The sequence below is a fragment of the Phaenicophaeus curvirostris genome, chromosome 23 (assembly GCF_032191515.1).
Source record: "Phaenicophaeus curvirostris isolate KB17595 chromosome 23, BPBGC_Pcur_1.0, whole genome shotgun sequence".
Classification (NCBI taxonomy): Eukaryota; Metazoa; Chordata; class Aves; order Cuculiformes; family Cuculidae; genus Phaenicophaeus; species Phaenicophaeus curvirostris.
In genome coordinates this window covers 4,057,136-4,080,834 of record NC_091414.1, presented here as the reverse complement: position 1 = coordinate 4,080,834, position 23,699 = coordinate 4,057,136, and the positions used below count along the sequence as shown (strand labels likewise).

General features: G+C 49.1%; 1 protein-coding gene across 2 annotated transcripts in view; it reads left to right on the top strand.

The window, feature by feature from the left end:
* The window catches only part of ARID1A (AT-rich interaction domain 1A), a 62,937-nt gene that overhangs the window by 16,112 nt on the left and 23,126 nt on the right, over window positions 1-23,699 (top strand). For both annotated transcript variants that reach the window (XM_069875531.1, XM_069875530.1), the window contains exons 2-4: window positions 9,424-9,636; window positions 10,283-10,741; window positions 11,697-11,810. In XM_069875531.1, coding sequence (XP_069731632.1) covers window positions 9,424-9,636; window positions 10,283-10,741; window positions 11,697-11,810 — 786 coding nt within the window. The remainder of the gene's footprint in view (window positions 1-9,423; window positions 9,637-10,282; window positions 10,742-11,696; window positions 11,811-23,699) is intronic.

The following is a 23,699-nucleotide window of genomic DNA, read 5'->3' as shown; positions in this document are numbered from 1 at the left end:
ACTCGGAACTGGTGAGGCCGCTCCTCGAATCCTGTGTTCAGTTCTGGGCCCCTCACCACAAGGAGGATGTTGAGGCTCTGGAGCGAGTCCAGAGAAGAGCAACAAAGCTGGGGAAGGGGCTGGAGAACAAGAGGAGCGTCTGAGAGAGCTGGGGGTGTTTAGCCTGGAGAAGAGGAGGCTGAGGGGAGACCTCATTGCTCTCTGCAACTCCCTGAGAGGAGGTTGTGGAGAGGAGGGAGCTGGGCTCTTCTCCCAAGGGACAGGGGACAGGACGAGAGGGAGTGGCCTCAAGTTCTGCCAAGGAAGGTTTAGGCTGGACATTAGGAAAAAATATTTCAGGGAAAGGCTCGTTGGGCACTGGAACAGGCTGCCCAGGGAGGGGGTTGAGTCCCCTTCCCTGGAGTGGTTTAGGGCATGGGTGGATGAGGTGCTGAGGGACATGGTTTAGTGATTGATAGGAATGGTTGGACTCGATGATCCAGTGGGTCTCTTCCAACCTGGTTATTCTATGATTCTATAACGTCTCCTTGAAGCCTTCTCTTCTCCAGGCTGTGAACAACCCCAACTCTCTCTCTCTTGGATGGGAGATGCTCCAGTCCTCAGATCATCCTTGTAGCCTCCTCTGGACCCATTCCAACAGCTCCGTATCTCTCTTGTGTTGAGGATTCCAGAACTGGACACAGTACTCAAGATGAGGCCTCACGATAAACGGGAAGAATTGCCTCCTTTGACCTGCTGGCCGTGCTTTTTTGCCTCCGAGTTAGATCCTGGAGATTCCAGAAAACCAGTTGTGTTTCATCTTTAGATGTGGTAGTGATTGAAATCATGTATCGGGGTCCTGAGAGAGATACAGGGTGTGGGATGTGCTGTGATATGATGTGGTATGGTGAGGAGCGTGGCTCTGTGTCAGAGAGCACAGCTGGCTGAAGGAAGGAACTGAAATCCGGAGCCTCGATAAGCTGGATTTGTTGAATTTGTTAAGGAGGGCTTAAAGCCGGGCTGGGAAGGAAAGATGAGATCAGCAAACATGCCTTGTTAAAGCACAGGCAGGCTCGGCGCCTTCCAACCCCGACAAACCCAGGACACCCAGCACCCTGCAAGCCCTGGGGCAGGAACGTTGTGCTCCTATCACCTTGTGATCAAGGTGGGGGTTTCATTTCCCTTCCCCACCAGATCTCCATCATCAGAAGTTGGGAACAAAATGTGCTGTAAGGGCACATCCTGCAAGCAAAGCACAGGTCAGTGTTAATTGGTTTGATGAGCATCACCAAGAGTGGCGTTCGGGGAAGTCCTGAGACCTGAGGTGTTAATAGTGTAATTACAGAGCTGTGTTTGGCCAGGGAGATCCCATTCCCTGGATGGCTGCTGGGAGAAAGCTGCTTCATCATGTTTCCACTAGTAAAACTCGGTATCTTGGGTTTACAGAAGGTCTCCCCAAAGGCACTGGTGGGATAAATGTCTGGTGGAGGAAAGGAGCAATGTTTAGCTGGGCTGACTTTAAGTTTATAGGAATACCCGGTAGTTAGAAGTTGGTGGCTGAAGCCATTAGAAAATTTCCTGTATTCCTTTTGTATGCGGCATTGATATTGTCAGCTCTTTCTGAGGTCTGGGTGTTAACAGGAGGTTAGAGGAATAGAAAGTGTCTTTGGTCAAACTCTGACCCACTGGAAAAAGTCCGAACAGCGAGGCTCCCGCTCAGTGCAGAACTGAAACTGTTGAGCAGAGGTCAGTTATCTGAAGAGTTGGGCAACCAATAATTTAATCTGTACTGGCCATGGATAATGAAGTGACGATGAGGCATTGCCTCTTGGTTATGAATCCAGATCTAAGTTCAGTTCTAGGATTTTGGGAGTTGAGGGAGGGAATTTTGCTTTCGTGTAGCTTATATCAAAATCGATTTGTCCTATGAGTTTCCAAAAGGTGTTTGTAACCCTGAAACCAAACCTGTACCATATTCCAAAAGTCAGGTTTTGGAATCTTGAGCTCATAGTCGCGAGGCAGAGCAGCCCGGCCTGTATCTGTGCTGGGCTGCTACTTTTCTACAGGGATGAGCGCGAGGAAGGTGACTGATGGGTGCTGAGCAGTCCCACTGCAGGCTCAGTGTATTGTCTCGCATGTGCTGAGGGACCAGAGGAGGCTGGTGGATTTCTCAAGTTTAAAAAAGGAAGGGGAAAAGGCAAAAAGGAAGCACGCATCTCAATGGTGACGTTGTCAGTCACGCTTGTTGAAACTGCCCTGGTGAAATCCTTTGTGTGCATCCGTGTGGTGTTTGCTGTTTTGTCTTTTGGGAGCGTCTTCATCCACTACAGGAGGAATTTTTTGTTTTATTTTAACTTTAATTTCCTCTCAGCCTCTTCCATCTCTTTAGGACCAAACCACCATGGGAAGAGAGGCCATGGAGTATGACCTGGAGCTGGCCCTTCAGAGGGCTGTAAAAGGCAGCGGGCTCAGGCTGGGGTGTTGACCTCAGCACGGCCAGTTGCACCTTAAATAGATCAGATGAAAATGTTCCTCGCTGGAGGATGAGCAGTGTTTCCTCGTGAATGAGGATGGTTGTTAGTCTGTGCTTGTTTCTCAGCTTGAACTCTCTAGACTGGTGGCGGAGGAATTGGAACCACTTGTGCATTGAGTTTTGGGAGATGGAGACGGGCATGGCAAGTGTCTGAAATGCAAACTTGTGTGAGGTAGGGTCTGTGGAGCCTCCTGTGATGCCTGTTGGGTGTTGTTGGGTTCTGTGCCCGCCCCCGAGTACCAGTGCCCATTATGACGTAACAGCGTTGCCGTGCTACCCCAAGGTAGCACTCGAGGAGACTGACAGTTGGAGACAGTCTGTCAGTTGGAGACGGTCTCACTTGTTGTGCTCGTGACAGCCAGGCTGGTTTTGGTGCACCTGTGAGGTTGGGTGCCCGTTGAAGCCATGCCTCGTAGGCGCACCAAGTTTGCCTGCGCGTACCCGTGGTGCATTTGTAAGCAGTGCCGCCATGGGCCACCCGAACAAACATGGCCAGATACTCTGAGAGCGCTTAACCCGACACCTTCTACCCCAAGAGCTTGTACCCCAAGAGCTCGTACCCCAAGAGCTCGTCACCTGATGATTTTTTGGGTCAAGGTACTGGTACCATGATAGCACAGGCAGCGTAACTCTAGTAGAGCCGTTTGAAGAGGTGGCAGAGGTTTAGTCTAGGGGAGGGCCGAGAGGTGGGAGGTTGAACCTTGTGCCCCTGGAGATGGTGTGGATGCGATGTGATCGTGGTGCTGGATGTTGGGACTGCCAGGATCTGACCCAGCCTGAGCTCTTGGTAGCTCCAGAGGATGTGGAAGGTACTAGAAACAGCAAAGGTCAGCACAGCGTCTCCACTTTGAGGATTGCTTTTTGGAAGCATTAATGTTTTGTTGATAACGCCTCTTGCAATCAAGACACCATATTTTTTCTGTGCTGTTTTCTGTTTGCTATGACTCCTCTGTAGAGGTTCCCTGCCCTTGGCATGGTTGGTGTTTCCACGCTGGGAAAGCTGCTGATTTGGCACCTGGGTCCTCTTCCTCACCTGCTGTTGGTGTCACCAGCTTGTTAAACTGCTGCTGCTGTAACTGATTTCCAGTTTGTTGATCTTGATAGAAAGGGTGCAGAGGGATTGGGGGAGCGTGGGTGGTTTTATTCTCTCCCATGTTTTCAATGATTTAAATCCAATATGACCATGATCCTAGCTGGATGGTTCCTTTGTAGCAGTGATGGGATGAGAGGAAATGGCCTCAAGTTGGTCCAAGGGATGTTTAGATCGGGTATTAGGAAAAACTTCTTTACTGACAGGGGCTGCCCAGGGCAGTGGTGGAGCCTCCGTCCCTCAAGGGGTTCAAAGCACATGTGGACACGGCACTCTGGGTTTAGCAGGCACGGTGGTGTTGTGCTGACAGTTGGACTGGATGAACTTCGAGGTCTTTTCCAACCTTAATGATTATGTGACTCCCTGGCTTGTGGGGGCTGTTTGAAGACACAAAGGCAGAGCACTCTCTTCTACCAAGACCTCATTTCTTTACTTCAGTGAGGTCTCATCCAGATTCGGCCTCGGGGGGTTGAGCGGTTGGTTCCCTGAGTCTGCAGGATGCTGTTAACCAGCATCGCCACTGGTCAGCATCTTCTCTGCTTGCTGACTCCCAGGCCCCTGGGGTTTGGTGCTCCCCATCCTCTGGCCAGGCTGATGATGGGAGGGAAGCAGCTGCCGGATTCACAGGGCTCAGCTTTGCTCGCCTTTGTACCAGCACTCGAACAATAGTTTGCGCTGGCGGGGCCATGTGGCGCATCACGTGCGCGGTGCTGTTTCTGCCGGGGTCCTTGCCCATCTGTTCCCAGCTCTTTCTGGGTTATCGGGCGCGGGTCCAAGTCCTCGCAGGCAGCCGGGCTCCACGGCCAGAGATTACGAGCAGTAACCTTCCTGGCAGGAGCAGCGTGGCTTTGCTTTTATGCAGATTAGCCATGTGCTTCTCACTTCAAGGCGTTCCACAGGAAAAGACGTTTCCTGTGTTTGCTTCTTGGTGGGCGGCTCCGATGATGCATCCGTGGCCGAGCCTGCTCTCAAGGCTCTGGAGAGGGATTCCGGGCTCGGGAGAGGGATTCCGGCACACTGCCCCCCCCCTTTGCCTTCCACCTCCACCGCTACGTCACCACAACACAACCACACACGCGCTCGTACTGTTGGTGTCATTCATTCAGTGCCAAGATTGCTTTAAAAAATTCCCTTGGCCCCAGTTCAAACAGGAGTACAGCTGGGATGTGTTAGATTTTAGGCAGTCTGCCCTCAATTTGAGATGAGTTATAAATAGCAGTGCCGACTTCCTTAACTACCACTCTCCGAGGTAAAATGCAGGTTAATTACTGTGGGAATCAATTAGGGCTTCTCGAGTTTAAACAGCCAGGAATGCTTTGTATTATTTTTTGATCAGAAAAAAATGGACAGCAAATCTGGTCAGGAGAAGATTTCAGGCCCAAGGTGAGAGCTTAAGGCTTTTTTATTATGTATAAATTTTTGGCCTTTCAATTTTTGGGACAGTTGTGGCCGATACCAACAATTGCCAGTAATTAAATGATGCTGATTTGAAACCTGTGAGTTCTGTAAAGTGCTTTTTTCCTTTTCTTTTTCTGACCTGATGAATACAAATAGGTAATAAGATGATCGGGGAAGATCGGAATTGCGTTTTTCTTACAGTGGTGGTTGATTCTTGCTTCTAAAGTGGAATTTGCTGCTTCCCTTTACTTATCTTCCTGCTGGGACCGTTAAACCAGTCCCCTCCAACTGAACCAAACTGCTCTTTCAAGAGGCCAAATTTCTCTTCAGCTGGATATGCTCCACTTGGAAGCTTTTTTCCTGTAGGGAAAACCCCGGTGTTTTGAAGAACAGCTGGTTTTCAGGGTGCTGTTTTGGTTTTGGAGGCCTGACCCCTTACATCACACAGATTTGAGAGCTTTTGAACTTCATGCTCGCTTTGGGGTTGCTGTTAGAGGCTTTTTCTATAGAAATCATAGAATCATAAAATGGTTTGGGTTGGAAGGGACCTTAAAGCCCATCCAGTTCCAACCCCCTGCCATATGAGAAATAAGTTATTTTCCCGGGAGCTTGGCTATCTCTCCGGAGCGCCGGTGTGTGGTTTACAAATGGTACCAAACAACTTTTGCTTTTGGAAGTTTTGCTGGTGGTAGCTCTCCGTTTTGCCAGGTTTTAGTACTTAGCAGTGTTAGAAAACAGCGGAGATGGCGAGGTTGGAGAGAGAATAGAAGCCATTTCTGTGAATGCAAGGAGGTGCAAGCAGGGGGTCTGGACTTCAGTGATCAAGGAGCAACACTTGCTCTCAATTATGTCTCTCTGTGGCAAGGCCTTTGCTTTTGAAGTGTAATCACAGTAATCTACTCCTGTGGTTTCCTATTGAAAGGATTTCCCATGTATCAGTCCTGAGAAGAATCTCCAGCCTTTTGCAGTGGAGTTTGGTATTTCCTTATTTATCCTGAAGTGTTCTCGCAAGGGAACAGGCGTCTCCTCCTCTCGGGTTACCCATCTCCCTTAACGTGGGAGGACAAAGGAGCAGCCTGGCACCTCTGCTTCCCCCAGAGTCTTCACGTGAGCTCTTGGATTGATCCACACTTTGCTGCGGTTCAGCTTTGACTGCTCTTTTCTGAAGGCGCGTGTAGTTAAATTACCTAAAAGGATTGGGATAGTGGATTCAAGAAGGCTTCCTGATGGTAAGTTCCTTAAGCTGGAGCAGCACTGTGAAGAGGAGAGCAGTGAAAGCCCCGTCAGCAAGAGAGATGGATGTCTTAGGTAGGAAAAGTTGAAGGAAGAATCCATGTATTGCAGCATTTGCAATGTACACAAAGCACAAATGAGCCTGTTGGTTTGCAGCAAGTCCGGAGCGTGCGTATGAAATAATTCCTTCGTTAGAGGATAATTTCTTCTGTTTGTGGAACTTTTATCAGGCTGTGATTTGGAGTGATGCTCTTTGTGTTTGTTTTTAGCATCCTTTGTGTGCTAGGGCCTCGTGGAAGTGCTCAAAGCAGCGCTGTTGGAAAGCATGTTGCGCGCTCCTACGTTGAGCAGTCAAGGTGATGGCTTGGTCACATCCTGGAAATATGTTTGGGTTTTTTTTTCTTTTTTCTTTATTTTTTATGGCTGTATAAACAGTTCCAGTGTTTTTTGAAGTTTTTGAGCAGTCGTCATGCTTCCTGTAGGAGTCATGGAAAAGTGGATCTTCACTTTGTTTCTCTCCTTCCTGAAGATAATGGTTAAGCTTTGTGGGTGACCACAGACAAGAAAATCTGTGCAGAGGAGGCAGCATGTGGTGTGTGTGTGTTAAAAAAATGAAAGTTAAAAACCCAGGACTGTAATTGAGACGATGCCCTTGCTAGCGGGTTGTGAGGTGAGGTAACAACTAGGAGGAAGCAAGTAACAAATGGAAAATATGCCAGATTGCTTAGTCAGTAACCCCAAAGCTGCACTTGATCAGGTAGGAAAAGGAAGGGGGTGTCTGTTTTGAGGGGGGGGTGAAGGAGAAGTTTGACTTGCCAAAAGCTGGGAAGCACTCCTGGTGGCACCACTTTTACATACCAAAGAGGATAATGTGGGGAGGGAGATAATGTCAATAATCTCAGGTGATACCCACAAGGCAAGGCTTAGGGACAATTGTTCGGAAGACGTAAACACAATTTGCATCTACTGGGATATGGAAGCTCCGCATGGGTGCTCCCATTCAGGAGGAAAGTCACTGTAGTTCTGGGATTCAGGCTGCCACCATCAAAGATGTCTTTTTTTCCTGACCCTTTGAGTGGAAGCTCCTCTTCAGAGCGTGGCACAAAACCCTGTGGGCACACATTATGCACTGTGGGATACGGCAGGGATCAAGGGCCCCTCCGGGCTCCTTCCTCGGAGGTCCTGCAGCCTCTATCCACTTACTCCTCAGCAGCAGCGTCTGTGATAACTTGAATGTATCTTTTCCGGAACTGGTTTTAGTACTGGTAGGGACCAAAATGGAAACGGCCAGCCCAGCTGAGTGTGAGCTGGGTGTCTCAGATCCTCCTCAATGGAGACTTGTACTGTGGTTGTGTGTGAACAGCTTCTGTAGGGCGGCAAACACTGTTTCCAGGTGTGTCAAGGCTGAAGTGGAGTGGAAGGAGAGGACTTGGGCTTGGTTCTTCATCGATTTGTGCCATATTTGTGCATATTCACTTAAGGAAACCTGCTTTCATTTGCATGAGTAGCCCCCCTTGCCAAAAGCGAGGTGCTTTTCCCATTCCCTCCCGTGATCCCGCTCCTGTTGCCCCACCAGTGCCCCGTTAGCTCCCCGTGGTGCCCCTGCTCCCTCCGCTTGGCATGGGGAGGCTTTCCTGGCAGCCGAGGCGCAGCAGCCAGCTGGTCAAACAAATGTTTTCAGGGTCTGTGCGTTGGGACTTCAAGCTGTTCTGGCTTGGCAATTGAGTTGGATTTTCCAAAGTTTAACATACTGCATGGACTTTTTTCCATCCACCTCCTCCTCCGGGAGGGTGGATGCCGCGAACACAACTGAGAAACTGTTGTGGTCTCTGGGATTCTTTAGGGTTTGCAGCAGGAGCTGGCTTTGTGCGATACTTGCCTGTGTAGACCTGCAGTGCCACTCCTCAAGCACCTGAGCTCGGGGAGAGAGGGTGGATCTGTACAAATACCACCCTGGGGCTGGTTGCAGGAAGGAGTGGTGTAAGAGTCCATTGTCATGGAGATCTGGTGGAAGGCATCTAATTGGTGTTAGTTAGGTCATCTGGAGATCAGCAGTCTGTGTTCAGTCCGAGATGGAGGTTAAAGACTGTGCCTGGCATTCATTTAGAGGTCACTATGCCAAAACCAGTCCTTGCTTTAGGTGGAAAACTGCCATTTGGAGGTTTATAGCATTTTCAGGAATTCTGATGGATTCATTTTGTGTCCTGGCTCCAGGCAGTGGTAGTGCGGGTCAGGAGGTCCTTGGAAAGTTGCTTTCATTCACTCATCCCATCCTGCCTGCTCTAAAACCCAGGGACCTGGCTTTCAAGGCTGACAAATTACTTTTTCATGGATCTGGAGATATTTGATTTAGAAATCTTTATTCTACAAAAGGCAGCAGACACAAAGCACATATTAAAAAAGGCAAAAATGGAACTGCAGCCTTGGAAGGCTGTGGATGTTGGTGGCTCTGCCCAGTGTTACTGCATCAATATGAGTTAATTGAAATGTGTAAGTGTAAATTAACTGCCTGTAGTGTTTTGGGAGACCTTGTTATACGTGAAAGAAGCAGCGTTTCTCGTGAATATTTAAATTTTCAGTCTTACATTTACCTTGTTGTGGAATATCTGGACACTAAACTACTGCCGACTACGGGGAATGGCCACTCACACTGATAATCCATCTTTCTTAATGATCCTTCCCGGCTTCTTGCGTGTCCTGCGGCCATGGGAGAAATGTCAGCATTAAATGACTTCTTGTTCATGTTTTGTGAAAGGTCTGTAGGTTTAGAAGGGCAGGGGGAATCCTGTAATTCAGCACGTGGCTGTGGGGTTCAATGCCTGAAACGAGGCAGATGAGCTTCTGCTCTGCACCAACCTGCTGTGAAGCTGTAGGTGCCTTCAAGTATGGAAAGGGGCTTCAGGAAAGCTGGGGAGGGGCTTTTCATCAGGGAGTACAGGGATATGAGTGAGAGGGAAGGGTTTTAAGCTGATGGGGCTTTGGGCAACCTGATTCAGTGAAAAAGAATTCATAGAATCACAGAATCATTGAATGGTTTGGGTTGGAAGGGACCTCAAAGCTCATCTAATTCCAACTCAAACCATTCGATGATTCTGTGATTCTATAAAGTTCTCTTCTGGGGTTTTGGGAGATTGTGAATGATTCCTGTGTGTAGCTGGATGTACATCACGTGTCACAACTTGCCTTGCAGGCTTCGAGCCCAATGGATCAGATGGGGAAGATGAGGCCTCAGCCGTATGGAGGAACCAACCCCTACACACAACAGCAGGGACCTCAGGCGGGGCCACAGCAGGGACACGGCTATCCAGGACAGCCCTACGGGCCACAGACGCCTCAGAGATACCCCATGGGAATGCAAAGCAGGGCACAGAGTACTATGGGCAGCCTCTCATATGCACAGCAGGTAGAACACCTGAGCTTCTGTCGTCTCTGTTCACAGCAGGGGCGGGTGGGAGAGCAGCAAAGTGCTTGAAGGGACCAGCATCAGCCAGGTTGGAAGTTGGCTCCTTGGGTTAAATGACATTTCTTTACAGCACCTCATCTGGATCCAGGGGTGATGGGTGTATGAGGACCTGTGGAATCCTTGCTTCCAAAAGCAGCAGAGCAGTGAATCTAACAAGGGAAAAACAAACAGTGAGGGTAGCAAGATACTCTTCCCTCTGTGTTCTGTAAAAGACAGAGCTGTACTTTACTGAATAAATCGCTTCCAGGTTGGATCCAAGTGGCTTCTGCTGTACCGTGGGCAGGATTCGAAAGGCTGCCTTGTTTTTTGGAGCAAGCAGCCTTGCCTTTTGATGCCTTTTGACTGTCACTGAAGGGTGGTCAGATAAGCATCACTAAAAACTTAGTTAGGGTGCCTATTGAGGTTCTGTTACTGTCAAGAATAATGGTGGCTTTTGCTGTTATCTAGGAGGTTTCCTGGTGTAGGAGGTGGCATTCCCAGTTAACTGTTCTGCTCCAGTATCTGAATGTTTCACTTCTTGAGCGTAATCTTGTGTGTACATAAGGTATCTTCATAACTGATATAATTCTTCCCTCCTCTTCTGCAGATTCCTCCTTATGGACAGCAGGGCCCCAGTGCATATGGGCAGCAAAGCCAGACTCCGTACTACAATCAGCAAAGCCCTCATCCGCAGCAGCAGCCTCCATATTCCCAGCAGCCTCCATCCCAGACCCCTCACTCTCAGCCTTCGTATCAGCAGCAGCAGCAGCCTCAGTCTCAGCCTCCGCAGCTGCAGACATCGCAGCCTGCCTACTCCCAGCAGCAGTCCCAGCCGTCCCATCAGCAGTCTCCCACTCCATATCCCCAGCAGCAATCCGCAGCCCAGCAGCATCCTCAGAGCCAGCCTCCCTACTCGCAGCAACAGTCGCAGTCACCCTACCAGCAGCAGCAGCAAACTCAGCAGACGGCTTCATCAGTTCTTGCTCAACAGTCATCCTCATACCCTCCATCGCAGCCGCAGCAGCAGCAGTCTGCCTACTCCCAGCAGCGCTTCCCCCCTCCTCAGGTAGGGCTGCTCTGCTTTGTTTCGATCCGTAAGGGGTTCTTAAAGAAACTTGGGCAAGTCCTTTTTGTTGCACGCTCAAGTCAGTTGAATTACGGGTCAGCAGGCTGCTTGGAATGATTATGATAATGACTGTGCTGCCTTCTCTGTTGTGTCTAGATCTATATCTCCAAGATGTGGTGGTTGTAACAAGTTAAGCCCTGCTGATGCAGCGGTTTTGAGGACTGGTGTCGTGTAAATTTTGCCGGTTGGCAGTACCAGTCTAAAGGATTTTTGTACTGGCACGGTTGTGGCCTGTGAAAGTTCTCCAAGTGGTCTACAGAAGTGCTTGGATTAGCACAACAGCAAAGCAACAAAGAGATGGTGATGGAAGACTTTGCTCTGAAATGTAAAACTCTGCTGCTTTCTTTCTCCTCCCTAAAGCAAATTCAGGGAATTGAGGAGAAAATAATGAATCGAATTTCTTCGTATATATGTAAATGGCACTTATTTTCAAGAAGGCTTAGTACTGTTTTAATAGTTTTTACTGGTTGTGTGAAAACCTAGCTGGGACCTTTCAGCAGATGTTGTAACGCACGATTAAAACGGAGGTTTTAATCGACTTGCCTTGTTTGTGCCCTGAAGTGCTCAGAGCTGTTGTAAGACCTTAGAAGATCAAGAAGCTAAGTGGACGGTCTTCCAGGACAGTCCGTGTCTTTCAGGATCTTTAAGAAGGGAAATCCAGAGCATTACCCTTCTGTCACGTTTTAGGGTTCTGCTCCTGACCCTCGCGGTAGCAGTCTGGCGACGTTTGTCCTCCTGTCGAACTGTAGGCGTTGCTGGCTTCAACTCTTTGCTGTCTTATTTCCTGTTTTGGGCAAATTCCTCCACAACATGAGAATATACCAGAGAGATTCCAGCAGAGCCTTGATTTTATTCCCATTTGTGGTTTTTTTTTTTGTGTTTCTTGCTGTTTCAGGAGTTGTCTCAAGACTCGTTTGGGTCCCAGGCGTCATCTGCTCCCTCAATGGCTTCCAGTAAAGGGCAGGAAGATATGAACCTGAATCTTCAGTCCAGACCTTCTAGCCTGCCGGTGAGTGGGGAGCTGATCTAGAAGTGAATGGGGCGAGGGCAATCAGAAGCACAGCAGGATAAATTAGCACTGGTAGTATTCTACATGGAAATGGGAATGATGGAGGCTGCCTGTGCTTTTTACTAAGTCATTAGCTTCTGGCTTCCCACTGGAGATTAAATGTAATTTACAGAAGTAATGGATTTGCGAGTAAAGTTTAACCCTGAACGGCCTGGTCTGCGTGTTCGAGCTAAGAGGGTGTTTGAGCTTTGTTTGCAGTGTCTGAAGTACCTGACTGCTGTTGGAATAGGCCCTGACCTGTGGTGATGGCATCTCGTTTATGTCCCACTCGGGTTCCTTGCCCGGTGTCGCAACGGTGGGTAGCGAGTGGCCGTGTGCTTCTCTGTCGGTGTTGTTGGTTCCTTGAACTGCTGGTTTCAGCTGCTTTGGCCCAATCTAACTGAACAATTGTTGAAAAAGACAAGTTTCTTAGTACCCAGGGTGAGGAAGATCAGCCCCAGGTAGAACCTTCCTTGGCGGAAGGAGAATTAAGTTGTCTTTTACATACTAAATCTGCTTGCTGTGTGTACGGTGAACAGCTGGGTGCGAGGTTGGTGCCTGATGGCCTAGCAGGTTTGGGACTTGGGTGGCTTGAAACTTCACCAAGAAAACAGAGCAGGATTAAAAGTTTGATTGATTTGCACAAGCTAGTCTGTGCCTCTGCCTCAGAGGATGAGTTTTGAGCTGTCGAGTTCAGATGTTGCTGCTTTCTTTCATAGTAACCCATAGAAAGCGAGTGAGCTTTTATTTTTGTGTTTCAGCACTGGCTCAGGTTTCAGAGCTGCAGTTGGATTGGGCAGAGGAGAGCGAGCTGTGTACATAGCAAAGTTATTTTCGTTCTCGGCAGCGAGAAGGGCTTTGTTGTGAGCCCCTTCAAATCACTCCTTCAGAGTGTGGGTACAAATTGTCACCCCAAATACAAAGTGATTCTAGTTCTGACCACCTAATGGGACTAGTTGTGGGTTGTTTCTTTCTTTCTTTTTCCTTCTTTTTTTCTTCCTCCTTTTGGACCCTGATTACAAAGATTTAATTTGTTCTGAGGCCTGGGGGAAAAAAATCCTTTTAAATAGCTTGTTTCTTTCCACTCTGCCTCTCCACAAGTTCTTCCATGTGACCCATCTTCTGGTGAAGAACGTAGGAAAAGCGAAGCTGCTGAAGTAATTGAAGCAATTGCTCTAGCTCAGAACGGTGGGAAGTCCTGTTCAGCAGCATTGTTGATGGAGCTTTCCTGAATCCTACCAATCAGCGCCCTCTGACTCAGATTATAGGAATTAGTTGCTCTGCTTAGCAGAAGTGGCTCCTTCTCAGTACCAAGTAGGAGTTTGTTTTATACCTTGTGGTTAAATATATTGGGCCCCTTTCACGTTTTCCCAAGAAGTTTAAGAAAAGAGCCATCTCTGCTGTAAAGGTGAAGGAACCTGGAAGTGAGGGAATCTGATCCAATTTAAATGTTTTAAATGTCCACCAGTTTTTAGTAACGCGCTATAGATGTTTGCAAAAAAATCAGTCCAGCTTTTAGAATAGCTTGGCTGTAAAGCTTATTTCTGTTTCAAACAGGCTTTCTTTCCAGTTATCTTCTTTTCTTGGCTTTATCATCAAATAATTTGCATTTGAGGATCCTAGAATCATGGAATGGTTTGGGTTGGAAGGGACCTCAAAGTCCATCCAGTTCCAACCCCTACCATGGGCAAGGACACCTCCCACCAGATCAGGTTTTCAGCTTAAAACTGCTTGCCCTTGTTTTATCCCTGCCCTCCCCAGCTTTACTGGAGCCCCTTTCAGTACTGGAAGCTGCTCTAAGGTTTTCCAGGAGCCTTCTCTTCTCCAGGCTGAACAACCTCAATGCTCTCAGCCTGTCCTTGTACAGGAGGTGCTCCAGCCCTTCAGGTCATCTCTGTGACCCTAAAGACAGAAGCCAGATGCTCTTTAGCTCACCCTGCCCCATTGTGCTTTTGGGCCTTCTCTTCCACACTAAGTCAAAAATGGAAAAAAAAGGAGCCCCTCTGCAGAAGCTCCCCCTTATTCTTGCACGTGTTTCATCGTTCCTTGCCCTCCAGCTGCGATCTGGTAGAACAAGACCAACACTGTGTGTGTAAATGGAGAAATGGATCAGAGGGCGATGTCGTGGAAGGGGTGACCACCGAGGTGTGTGTCAGCCAGCTCTGTTTCAGGCATCGATCTCTTCACAAAGTTTGGCTTGTGGATGCTTAGAAACAAAAGAGCTGTGGGGAAGGGTGCTATCAATTTGTTTTTATCTTCCTTATATTGCTCAGTCTGTCTGGTTTAGAAAGTTTTATCCTACTCAGGAGGCTTCCTTCATCCCTGTTCTGCTGTTATGTATGACTTACAGAAGCACAGTTCATTTGTGGGCTTTTAATTTTTTTTGTGGTGTTCTTAGCCCTTTTCTAAGCCTCAGAATAGCTCGTTGGATATCTTGGAATCGGGGTGAATTGTGCCATCCATCATCTTTAATTAAACATGGATCAGCTCCAGCAGGGAAAGGAGATTGCTGCTTTTTAGGTTCTTAGGAAGCGTTAAATTAATGTGCCTGGTGCCTTTGCGAGTCTTTGGCCTTAACATGTTAATAATGTACAGCAACATTAATGTTGGAGTTCTAAGCAACGAAGGGGGGACTCTTTCCATCTTGAGTTGGTGATTTGGATGGGGATGTGGCTGGTTGTTCAGGTCCTGCTCTTGCTGGTTTTGTTAGGATCTGCTTGAGAGACCTCTCGTTGGTTGTTCTGGGTGGGTAGCTTCAGGTATCTTCCTGGTGGTGATTTTTGTATCAATCACTAAACTTTTTCCTAATGATGTTCCCATATTCGGTCTTTGAACAGCAGAAGAGTCAAATTACTGAGCTCTCAAACGCTTTGTCTGTAAGTAGCAAAATGTCTGGTCTCCCATTTCTGCTGGTGTTGTTGGCTGTTCTGGCTGAAACGTTTCCTCCCTCGTTTGTTCCCTCTCTGAAAATGATCCTTGCTGTGTTTTTGGGGATAACGCTGCTGCAAACTTAAACTCACTGGTGCCTCTTAAAGAGCAACGAATCCGTGCGAGTGTCCCGGCTGCAGCTCTTTTCCTGCAACGTGCTAGGGGAAGGATTTGCTGTTCCCTAGGGAGGCTCTGTCAGGATTGCAGCTCAACTGAACTGAGATTGCTGTTGTGTATGGGAGAAGTGTGTTCTTTTGTGTCTGGGTGTAACCGAGGAACAGTAATCCTTAGTATAGAATCTTTCTCCCAAGGGATTCCCTAGTCTCTTCTCTTTAGCAAAAAGAATTCTTCCTGGTGAGTCGTATCCAGTTTATTTGGTGCCTTTACGTTTCGAGGCTTGGATTCTGAGTCTGTAGGAGTCAAATATTTCCAGCTATTAATTGCCTTCTGCTTAGACATGGAAGGCGCTGGCAGAAGATACAGGGGAAGCAAACAGAGTGCTAGGACATCCATTTGGGCTTGGCAACAGAACTGATTTACAGTCCAAGTTCTCTGGAGTTCTAGGCTTGTTGGGAGGAGTTCTGTGTCTCGTTATGGAACAGGCGACAGGTTCGTATCTTACCCCAGTCTCCTTGTCTTTTATGGACTGCCTGGAAGGAACTGAATGTGAGAATTCCTGATGTCTTTGAGGGGGATGTGGAGTAGAGCATCAAGGCAGTGGTTGCCCTGCCAGGCTGTTTCCACCTTCCCCACTGCAGAGGTTGGTGGCTGTGGCGTTAGGACATCCAGGCTGGCCCCAAAAGCCGTTTATAATGCAAAACCAATTTGATACCAGCGAATACTGGGTCATGTTTGCTTTTTGCTGCATCTTCTGGGATTCCTCTGAAGTTTCCCTTGCTGTGGAAAAAAAACTTTAGTAAGAGGTGTTGTTTTCAGTGGTGTTTCAATGGGAAAGGTTCTGCATGGAATGGGAATTCTTGCCAAACCAGAAGGATGGATGCTGACAGGGTTATTGGGGGGTCCTGAAAGAGCAAGGTTGTCTTTGAGTTTTTGTTGCGGCGAATGAAGCAAACTGGGGCAGCTTGTATGGAAGTTTTGGAATTCCCACCCCAGAAAGTCCTTAGTTTGTTTTGGCCTGAAGGAGAAACCTCATCCCTTCTCTGGGCAACTTATTTTCATCTGGATGTGGACTGGGAATTGTTTTACTCTTGGTATTTTGCACTATTTGGAAAATGCTTTTGCTTATCCAGCTGTGTTTCACTTGGGTTCATCTCTGCTTTCAAGCCTTAAAGTGTCTTGGCAGTGGCTGGAAGGGGTATAACTGACTGCAGCCAAATTCCTGATCCAGATTTAACTTCCAAACATGTTCTCGTCTTGGATCTTCGCAGTATGGGTTTAACAAAACTGGATTTTGTGGGGAAGGGAGAAGGGTGAGGCTGCAGGGTTTGGCTGGTGCAGAAGGAGCCCTCCTGTGCATATCCCCAGCAGCGTGGGGTATTTCTGTGTTTGGTTGCCTCTTCCTTTCTTAAGCCGGGTAGGTTCTGAATTTGGGTACTCAGGAGGCTGTTGGGGGAGCACCGTTTGGATCATCCATTCTTCCAAAGTGGTCACTTCAGCTTGTGTGCTCTTGGAGTGGAATAAAGTTGAGCTCTGTCAGCTGCGTGCCCTGACCTGGAAATAATCGCTGCAACAGGCAGAAACACAGCAGAGAGCTGAGAGTGCTGCCGAGGGAGGGGCAGCCCAGGAAAGGAACCCTTTCTTGATATTATTTGAGCTCAAAATCGATCATTCTGACTATCTGTTTTGGGAGAGGGGAAAAGAACCATTTCGAGTTGAACTTGCTGGTCACTTCAGGCTCCTTTTAAATTTTTTTTTTTTTTTCCTTTTTCCATATAGGAATGCTTCTGTTTGGTTTGCATTTGGCCTTTTGAGCTTGTCTTATTGCTTGCCTGGAGAGGGAGTAGAGCTGTGTTGCTTTTCAGAGCAGGGTGGCTGCACGCTGGGTGCCTGGGCATCACCAGGGATGTGCGGAGAAATGCCCTGGGGAGCCCAGGGCCTGGAACACTGGGATTAGCAGGATCAGTGAATGGTGTTTTATGCTGATAGGAAGGTGTTTATCCCAAATTATGCCAATATTGGGAGTTGGAAATATTTTCTTCCTGGCCAAGGCTTCTCTGTCAGAGCTTTTCATTGTATGTGCCATATTGACCATCACTTCTGTTTGGTTTCTTGGGAAGGGTGTGTGTGTGTTTTAATTCTTAATTTTACTAATAATTTCTCCAGTGGTGAAGAGCTCAGATTGCTGCTTGCAAAATCACCCTCACCTTCAAGCCACCCCATCGACGTGTTTCACACTGCAACCTGCTTCTCTGGGTTGCGCAGCTATTTGTCCATGTGGCAATTTTCTCTCCTCCCGCCCCTTCCTCCGGGTTTGAACGGAGCTTAATCCGCCCCGGTGCTCCAGGAGGAAACTCCCCACCCCGTGCTGCAGCTCCTGAGCCCAATCTGGGCTGCGCGGAGCCCTCTGCCTCCGATCAGCATCCCTTTTGAGATGATGCCGCGTGGAGCTGCCGATGCAGCCTCGCAGGAGCCTGTGCCGGCAGCGCGTTGCGCTATGCTCGATGCCGGGCTCGTTTCCTGTTTCTATTCTGGTCTCGAGCTGCTCAGCTCTGCTTCCTGCCTGCACGCCTCGCACAGATTCCCCTAACCCCCAGCCTTTCGTTTCCTTAGGAGCGATTTTGGTTATGGAGACTGCGGAAAAAGAAGACGGCGACCTCCGTGTGGAGGTTGGCAGCAGGGGTGCCTGGCAACTTGCTTGAGAGAGATAAGGCTCGTTTTCTTTTGAGCCTGGCTGGCGTGAGAAGGCGGGTCAGTGTTTAATCAGGAAATTGCTGTAGGATGACCAGTTCTGGTCTGGGATCCTGAACAATAGCCGTGTGCTCCGTCACACGCATCCCCTGCGCTGCCGCAGCCTGGGAATACGGAGCCACTCCTTGCTCCGTGGCTGCTGAAGCACGCACCTCACTGGTGACCCTCGCTCTTGAGCAGCTCGTTGTTGTAGAGCAGGGAAATCACTTTTTCACTTCCTTTTTGCTGCTGACTTGGTGTCATTGGAGACACTTGAAATGGTGCGGAAGCCTCTTGTCAGTCTGTCGGGCACACTAGCCTCGACCTCTTCCCGTTCCATTCAAACTTAACCTGCCAGAGGTCCTGCACCATGTGAGGGAGGGAAAGCCCGTGGTGGTGTGACCTTCAGCTGCTGCGTGGGGCAGTCGCAGGGAAAAACAAAGGTGTTTAACTTCAGCTGACAGCACTTCATGTGTGTTAAATGCTGCCACACCTGAGTTTTTGGTTTATGGGAATCATTTTCCTTTTGGCGGGCTGGATTGACTCGTCTTGGAGACGTGCACGATCATAAATGCCCTGGAGAAAACTGCTTCCACATGAGGCTCAAATGTGGGACATGGCAGGGGCCCAGGGCTTGGCCACTCTGCTCCCTCCTGCAGCGGCTGCGCGGCTCGGATGGGCCGGTGCCTGCGCCCTTGTGGGTCCAAAGTTCATGCCGTGATTTCAAACAAGGCCGCGTAATTGGAGGAGGAGTTGTGTAACTGGGTTTGGTTATGGTTTTGAATAGGATTTTACATGAAAAAATAGAAATGTGTATTGAAAGGAGAAGGGAGCAAGCGGGCAAAAAAGGAGAAGGGGGCAAAAAAGGAGAAGGGAGCAACTTTTAGGAATTGACTGTTCTGGCACCCTGGCCCAAGGGGTAGCACTGGGCATACATCAATGTCTGGCGTGGGCCAGGTTTCCATGGTTATGCTACCTCTTCCTCTGCACTGAGGAAGGGTGAAAGGAGAATTCCCTTACTTCTTTCCTAATGTGTTTGCAGTTTCTCCATGCTCCCTAGGTCAGCAGGTGCATTTTTGCAAGCAGATCCTTGCACACAAATGGTTTTCTCCAGAGCCACCCCAGCTGGCAGCGTCCAGGGTCTCAGCTGGAGCCCCTCAGCTTGCTCCATCACTGCATCCCTGCTTTGGGAGGACTTTGGAAAGGAGCTGCCAGCTTTCAGCTCTCTCCCTGGCAGCTTTTTCCAGTGAAAGGACTGCCAGATCCATCAGGCTGCAGCACTTGGGCCCAGTCTGGGCTGTGCAGAGCCCTCTGCCACTGCCACCAGTTAATTTCTGGTACCTTAGAAACCTTATTCTTTCCTAAAATCTTTCCTCCTTCTGCTTTGTTTCAGGAATTCTGTAACTTGGTTGTTGTAAAGAGGTGGGTAACAGTACCAAAAGCCGAATTGCCTCAAAATTCCGAGCATTGCCCTGAGCAGCCACCTGTCTAAGTTTGTGATTATTCAGCCTCTTGCCTTTGCTCCGGTACTTTGGCCACCCAAGCTGCTGTGGTTGGCATGGTGGCACCATCACATGCCGAGATAACTCAACGCTTTGGAGTCTAAGTTGAACACGTTGGAGATGAAAGTGCCTTCCAGAGGAAGCACTGTTGGGGAGTTGGAAGATCCTTATGACTGCTAAAAGGAGGGGAGCTTCCTGCCTCTTGGGTGATTGTAGCATTGCGAAGGAGCCGGAGTTTGTCTTCAGAGTGAAGCGAGGAGAAGTGAAGAAGGAAGAGAGCTCTTTAATAAATAAATGACTGTAGTCTGTTGTCTCAGAGCCATGCTAGTCCCTCACAGGCGCTTTCCTTTCCAAGGCCTGATACCTGAGCAGCCTTCCTGATGAATGCGATCGACTCTTTGATCCTGTTCTCCTCAGGTGTCCCTAGCACACTCCCAGAAAGTGGTGCTACTGAGGGCAGCCAGAGAGTGCAGGGATAGGACAAGGGGGAATGGTTTTCAACTGAAAGAGGGGAGACTGAGGTGAGATCTTAGGAAGAAATATTTTCCTGTGAGGGTGGGGAGGCCCTGGCCCAGGTTATCTGGATAAGTCATTGCTGCCCCATCCCTGGAGATGTTCAAGGCCAAATTGAATGGGGCTTGGAGCCCCTGATCCGGTGGGAGGTGTCCCTGCCTGTGGCAGGGGTTGGAACTGGATGGGCTTTGAGCTCCCTTCCAACCCCAACTATCCCATGTCTCTGTGCTGCTGTGATGTTGCTGCTCATTGTCCCTTGGGTCCTCCCTGCCTCTTCCCTGCAACTTATTTTAGGGTCAGCGTTCCTGTTGAAGCCTCAGGGTTTACCCTTTCAGGTGCCAACACCACTGCTTGGTGGCCAGGCCAACATTTGGAATCGTAGAACGCTTTGGATTGGAAGGGACCTTGACAGGTCACCTAGTGTAACGCCACTTCAGAGGCTCCTGCTTGGAACACTGTGTTGCATCTATATTTAGATAAACCTAGGAGTGCTTTTTAGAAGCCAGGCATCTTTCAGAGGGTTAATGATAACTCTTTTCTGGGGAGTTTTGCTGCTGCAGCTCCCAGGGTCCTGCAGAAGACCTCAGCGCTCCGTGCTCTCCAAGTGGGAACGCCAGCCTTCCACAGGCTGGATTTTCCCTTCAGCGACATCTTGTTCTGTGGATGAATCACGTTGCTCCGTCTGTGCTTAGTGCTGCAACCACAGCGCTCGAATCTCTCCTCCGCACAGAGTGAGAGTACAGAATCTTTCAGTGTTCGGAGCGGGAGGAGAGCCCCCTTCCTCCCCCTTTTTATTTTAAATTTTATTTGGAGGGGAAGCGATGGAGGAGAGCGGCACAGGGCAGGAGCAGGAGATGTGATTAAAGCTTCTGCCGAGCGGATCTGTGGGAGTGGAGTATCGACCTCTGAAAAATCAATGGCTGCTGCGGTAGCAGAGCTGGCTGTTCTGCAAGGTCTCCTCTTGCAGGAATGTAGTAACGCCAGCAGCGCTTCCTTCTCCCGTCCTCCCTTTTCATTCTGTACCTGCTTTCTGCCAAACAACCAGACTCACCTCGGTTTACTGAGATGGGTTAGAACAGCAGCTTATTTTTGCAGTCAGAGTGAAATTTCTGATGTGCCGCTCGGCCCCTCCTCCCAGCAGCCTCCTTCCCAAACGCTCTTTTTCCTGCAGTGCAGCTACAGCCGGCAGCTTCCACTGGTTTATCTGAAGCCAGCCTAGAAGAATGAGCTTCTTGGCTTCTTTTTTTGAGCAAGGAAGCTGCACGAATCTCTCTCGTACGTTCTAGTCCCCATCTTAGGTTTGTAACTGTCAATGCTGCTGCCTGCAAGGAGCTTAAAATCCTCATCAGGGAAGGAAACATGGGCTCTACTGAGCAGAGTCTGCAGCCTTGATAGTGTTGCCTTTCTGATATTTGTTTTAGTGGGTGGGTGTTTTTTCCCTTGTAGTAAAAGTTGAGTGCTTGCTTCCTTTACCAAAGGGCTGCTCGGATGAGTAAGTGGCGTGTAATGGGTTCTGAGTGTTGTTACGCACGTTGGGTTTTGTAACCAGGATCTTGGGTTTCCCTCCAGAAGAGCTCGGTGCAGAACCCAGGACCTCTGCTTTGTAGTTATTCACGTGTGGTCCTTGCTCAGGTCAGAGCTCGAGCTTCCAGTGGTGTATCTGAGGGACCAAACCCACTGATTTTACAGCATTAAATCCCTGTTGTCCTTCCAGCTGTCGATCCTGTCCTATTTGGAATGGGAGGTGCAAGAGAAGAGGCAAAGCTATGAATTTATATGTTATTTCGTAAAGCACAGAAGTGTCCTGTGCAGCAGTGATCTCCTTCCTCAGCACGAGAAGCACGTGGGTCTATTAGAGTGAGTCCAGAGGAGGCCATGGAGATGATCCGAGGGCTGGAGAACCTGCTGTACAAGGACAGGAGAGTTAGGGTTGTTCAGCCTGGAGGAGAGAAAGCTTTGGGGAGACCTTAGAGCGGCTTCCAGTGCTGAAAGGAGCTCCAGGGAAGCTGGGGAGGAGCTCTTGATCACGGAGGGCAGGGATAGGACAAGGGGGAACAGTTTTGGGCTGCAAGAGGGGAGATCGAGATGAGATCTCAGGAAGAAATGTTTGGCTGTGAGGGTGGGGAGGCCCTGGCCCTGGTTGCCCAGAGCAGTGGTGGCTGCCTCATCCCTGGAGGGGTTCAAGGTCAGGTTGGATGGGGCTTGGAGCCCCTGATCCAGTGGGAGGTGTCCCTGCCCATGGCAGGGGTGGAACTGGATGAGCTTTGAAGTCCCTTCCAACTCGAAGCATTCTATGATCTGTGGAAATACCAGGTCAGCTTTGCCAGGTGCTGTCTTGGATGAGTAGTTTGGTGTAGACAGAGCATGGCAAGATCTCCAGGTCTCTTTGTGTTTATCTCTAAAGTGTTTTGTGAAGCATGAGATGCAAGATTCTGTTTTCTGTGCCTTAGAAGGAGAAACAAGTCTACCCGTTTCCCCAGAATTGCTGCCAGTCAGCTGTGTAGTTTGTGATAGAGGGGATTGAGGTATTTTGGGTGTGGAAATAAAGGGGAAGGAAAGGACAAGCTTGTGATTTCCAAGTGTTGATAGTTCTTGAATTAAGTGGAGAAGAAACTGCAGTGAAAATGAAATTGTGATAGAAAGTAGGTGTTTCAATTAGTCAGAGGCAATGAAGAAGCTTTTTTCCCTTTCAGAAAGAATCAGGGAATAAATTTAGCTATTGTTCTCTGGTTTTGCTTGTGAGCGCCTGTATGGAAACAACCGGCCTTATGGAATTTCTAAGCTCTGCCGCATGCTCGTCTCCTGATCATAATTTCCTTGAGTGCTATCTAGCGATCTGACAGCGTCGTCTGGCTCCTTCCCTCGCCATCCACTCTTAGGCTGGAGATCATAGAATCTACAGGTTGGTAGAGACCCACTGGATTATCGAGTCCAACCATTCCCATCAATCACTAAACCATGTCCCTCAGCAGGTTGTCCACCCGTCCCTTAAACCCCTCCAGGGAAGGTGACTCAACCCCCTCCCTGGGCAGCCTCTGCCACTGCCCAATGACCCTTTCTCTGAAAAAATTTTTCCTAATGTCCAGCCTGACCCTCCCCTGGTGGAGCTTGAGGCCATTCCCTCTCGTCCTGTCCCCTGTCCCCTGGGAGAAGAGCCCAGCTCCCTCCTCTCCGCAACCTCCTTTCAGGTGGTTGGAGAGCGCAATGAGGTCTCCCCTCAGCCTCCTCTTCTCCAATGAGCAGGGAAGGCTGCGAACCCCAGCGAGGAGATCCCTTTGCTTTCTGCTCAGTCTTCCCACTGTTGATGCTCGGTGGGCTGGAGCGGAGCCTTCAATCCCTTCTCCTCAAAGGTTTTGATGTGAAGTATTTCTTGTTGTTTCATCCCTGTTTAACAAACCAGCCGCTATCACATAGCGAAATGGTGGTTCCTCTTTTCATAGAAAAGAAACGTGGCGGTTTCCAGCATCAGGCTCCCTTGGGCTGGTCATGCCAGGACTTGTAACCCTTTCCCTGAGACGGATGAACTCCCTGCCTCCTCCGCTGGGTACCGGATTGTGTGATTCCAGGCATGGTTTTTGTTGTGGTGTGAAAAGGAGGTGTTAGCTGCTGAGTCCCTGTTTGTCAGCAGCACTGACAAACCCGTGCTGGCATCAGCCAGCGCTGGGCAACCAATCGCAGCTGGAACGATTATCGTTTCAGGGTCCCCGTGGGCTTCCGCTATCAGGTCACATCCCAAAATAACACTGGGCAGTATTTCAAGTGAAGAAACTCAGGCTTTGGGGCTGCAGCCAGCCTGGAGTGTGAGATTCTGTGTGAAATAGTTGGAATCCCTCCAGCATTTTTGATCTGCATGGCAGATGAGCAATAAAATGCATAAAAAACACATTGGAAACACGTGAGGAAATTCTCCAGACCCTGACGTTTCCTTCAAGTTGGCAGAGTTACCGCGGTGGAGCCTCACCTCCCGGCTCGGCTCGATTGGCTGCGCTGGCGGGAGGAGGGGAGAGGAGAGCCCTTCTCCTGGGGCCACCGTCTAGTTCCAGGTCCCCTCCTGATGCTC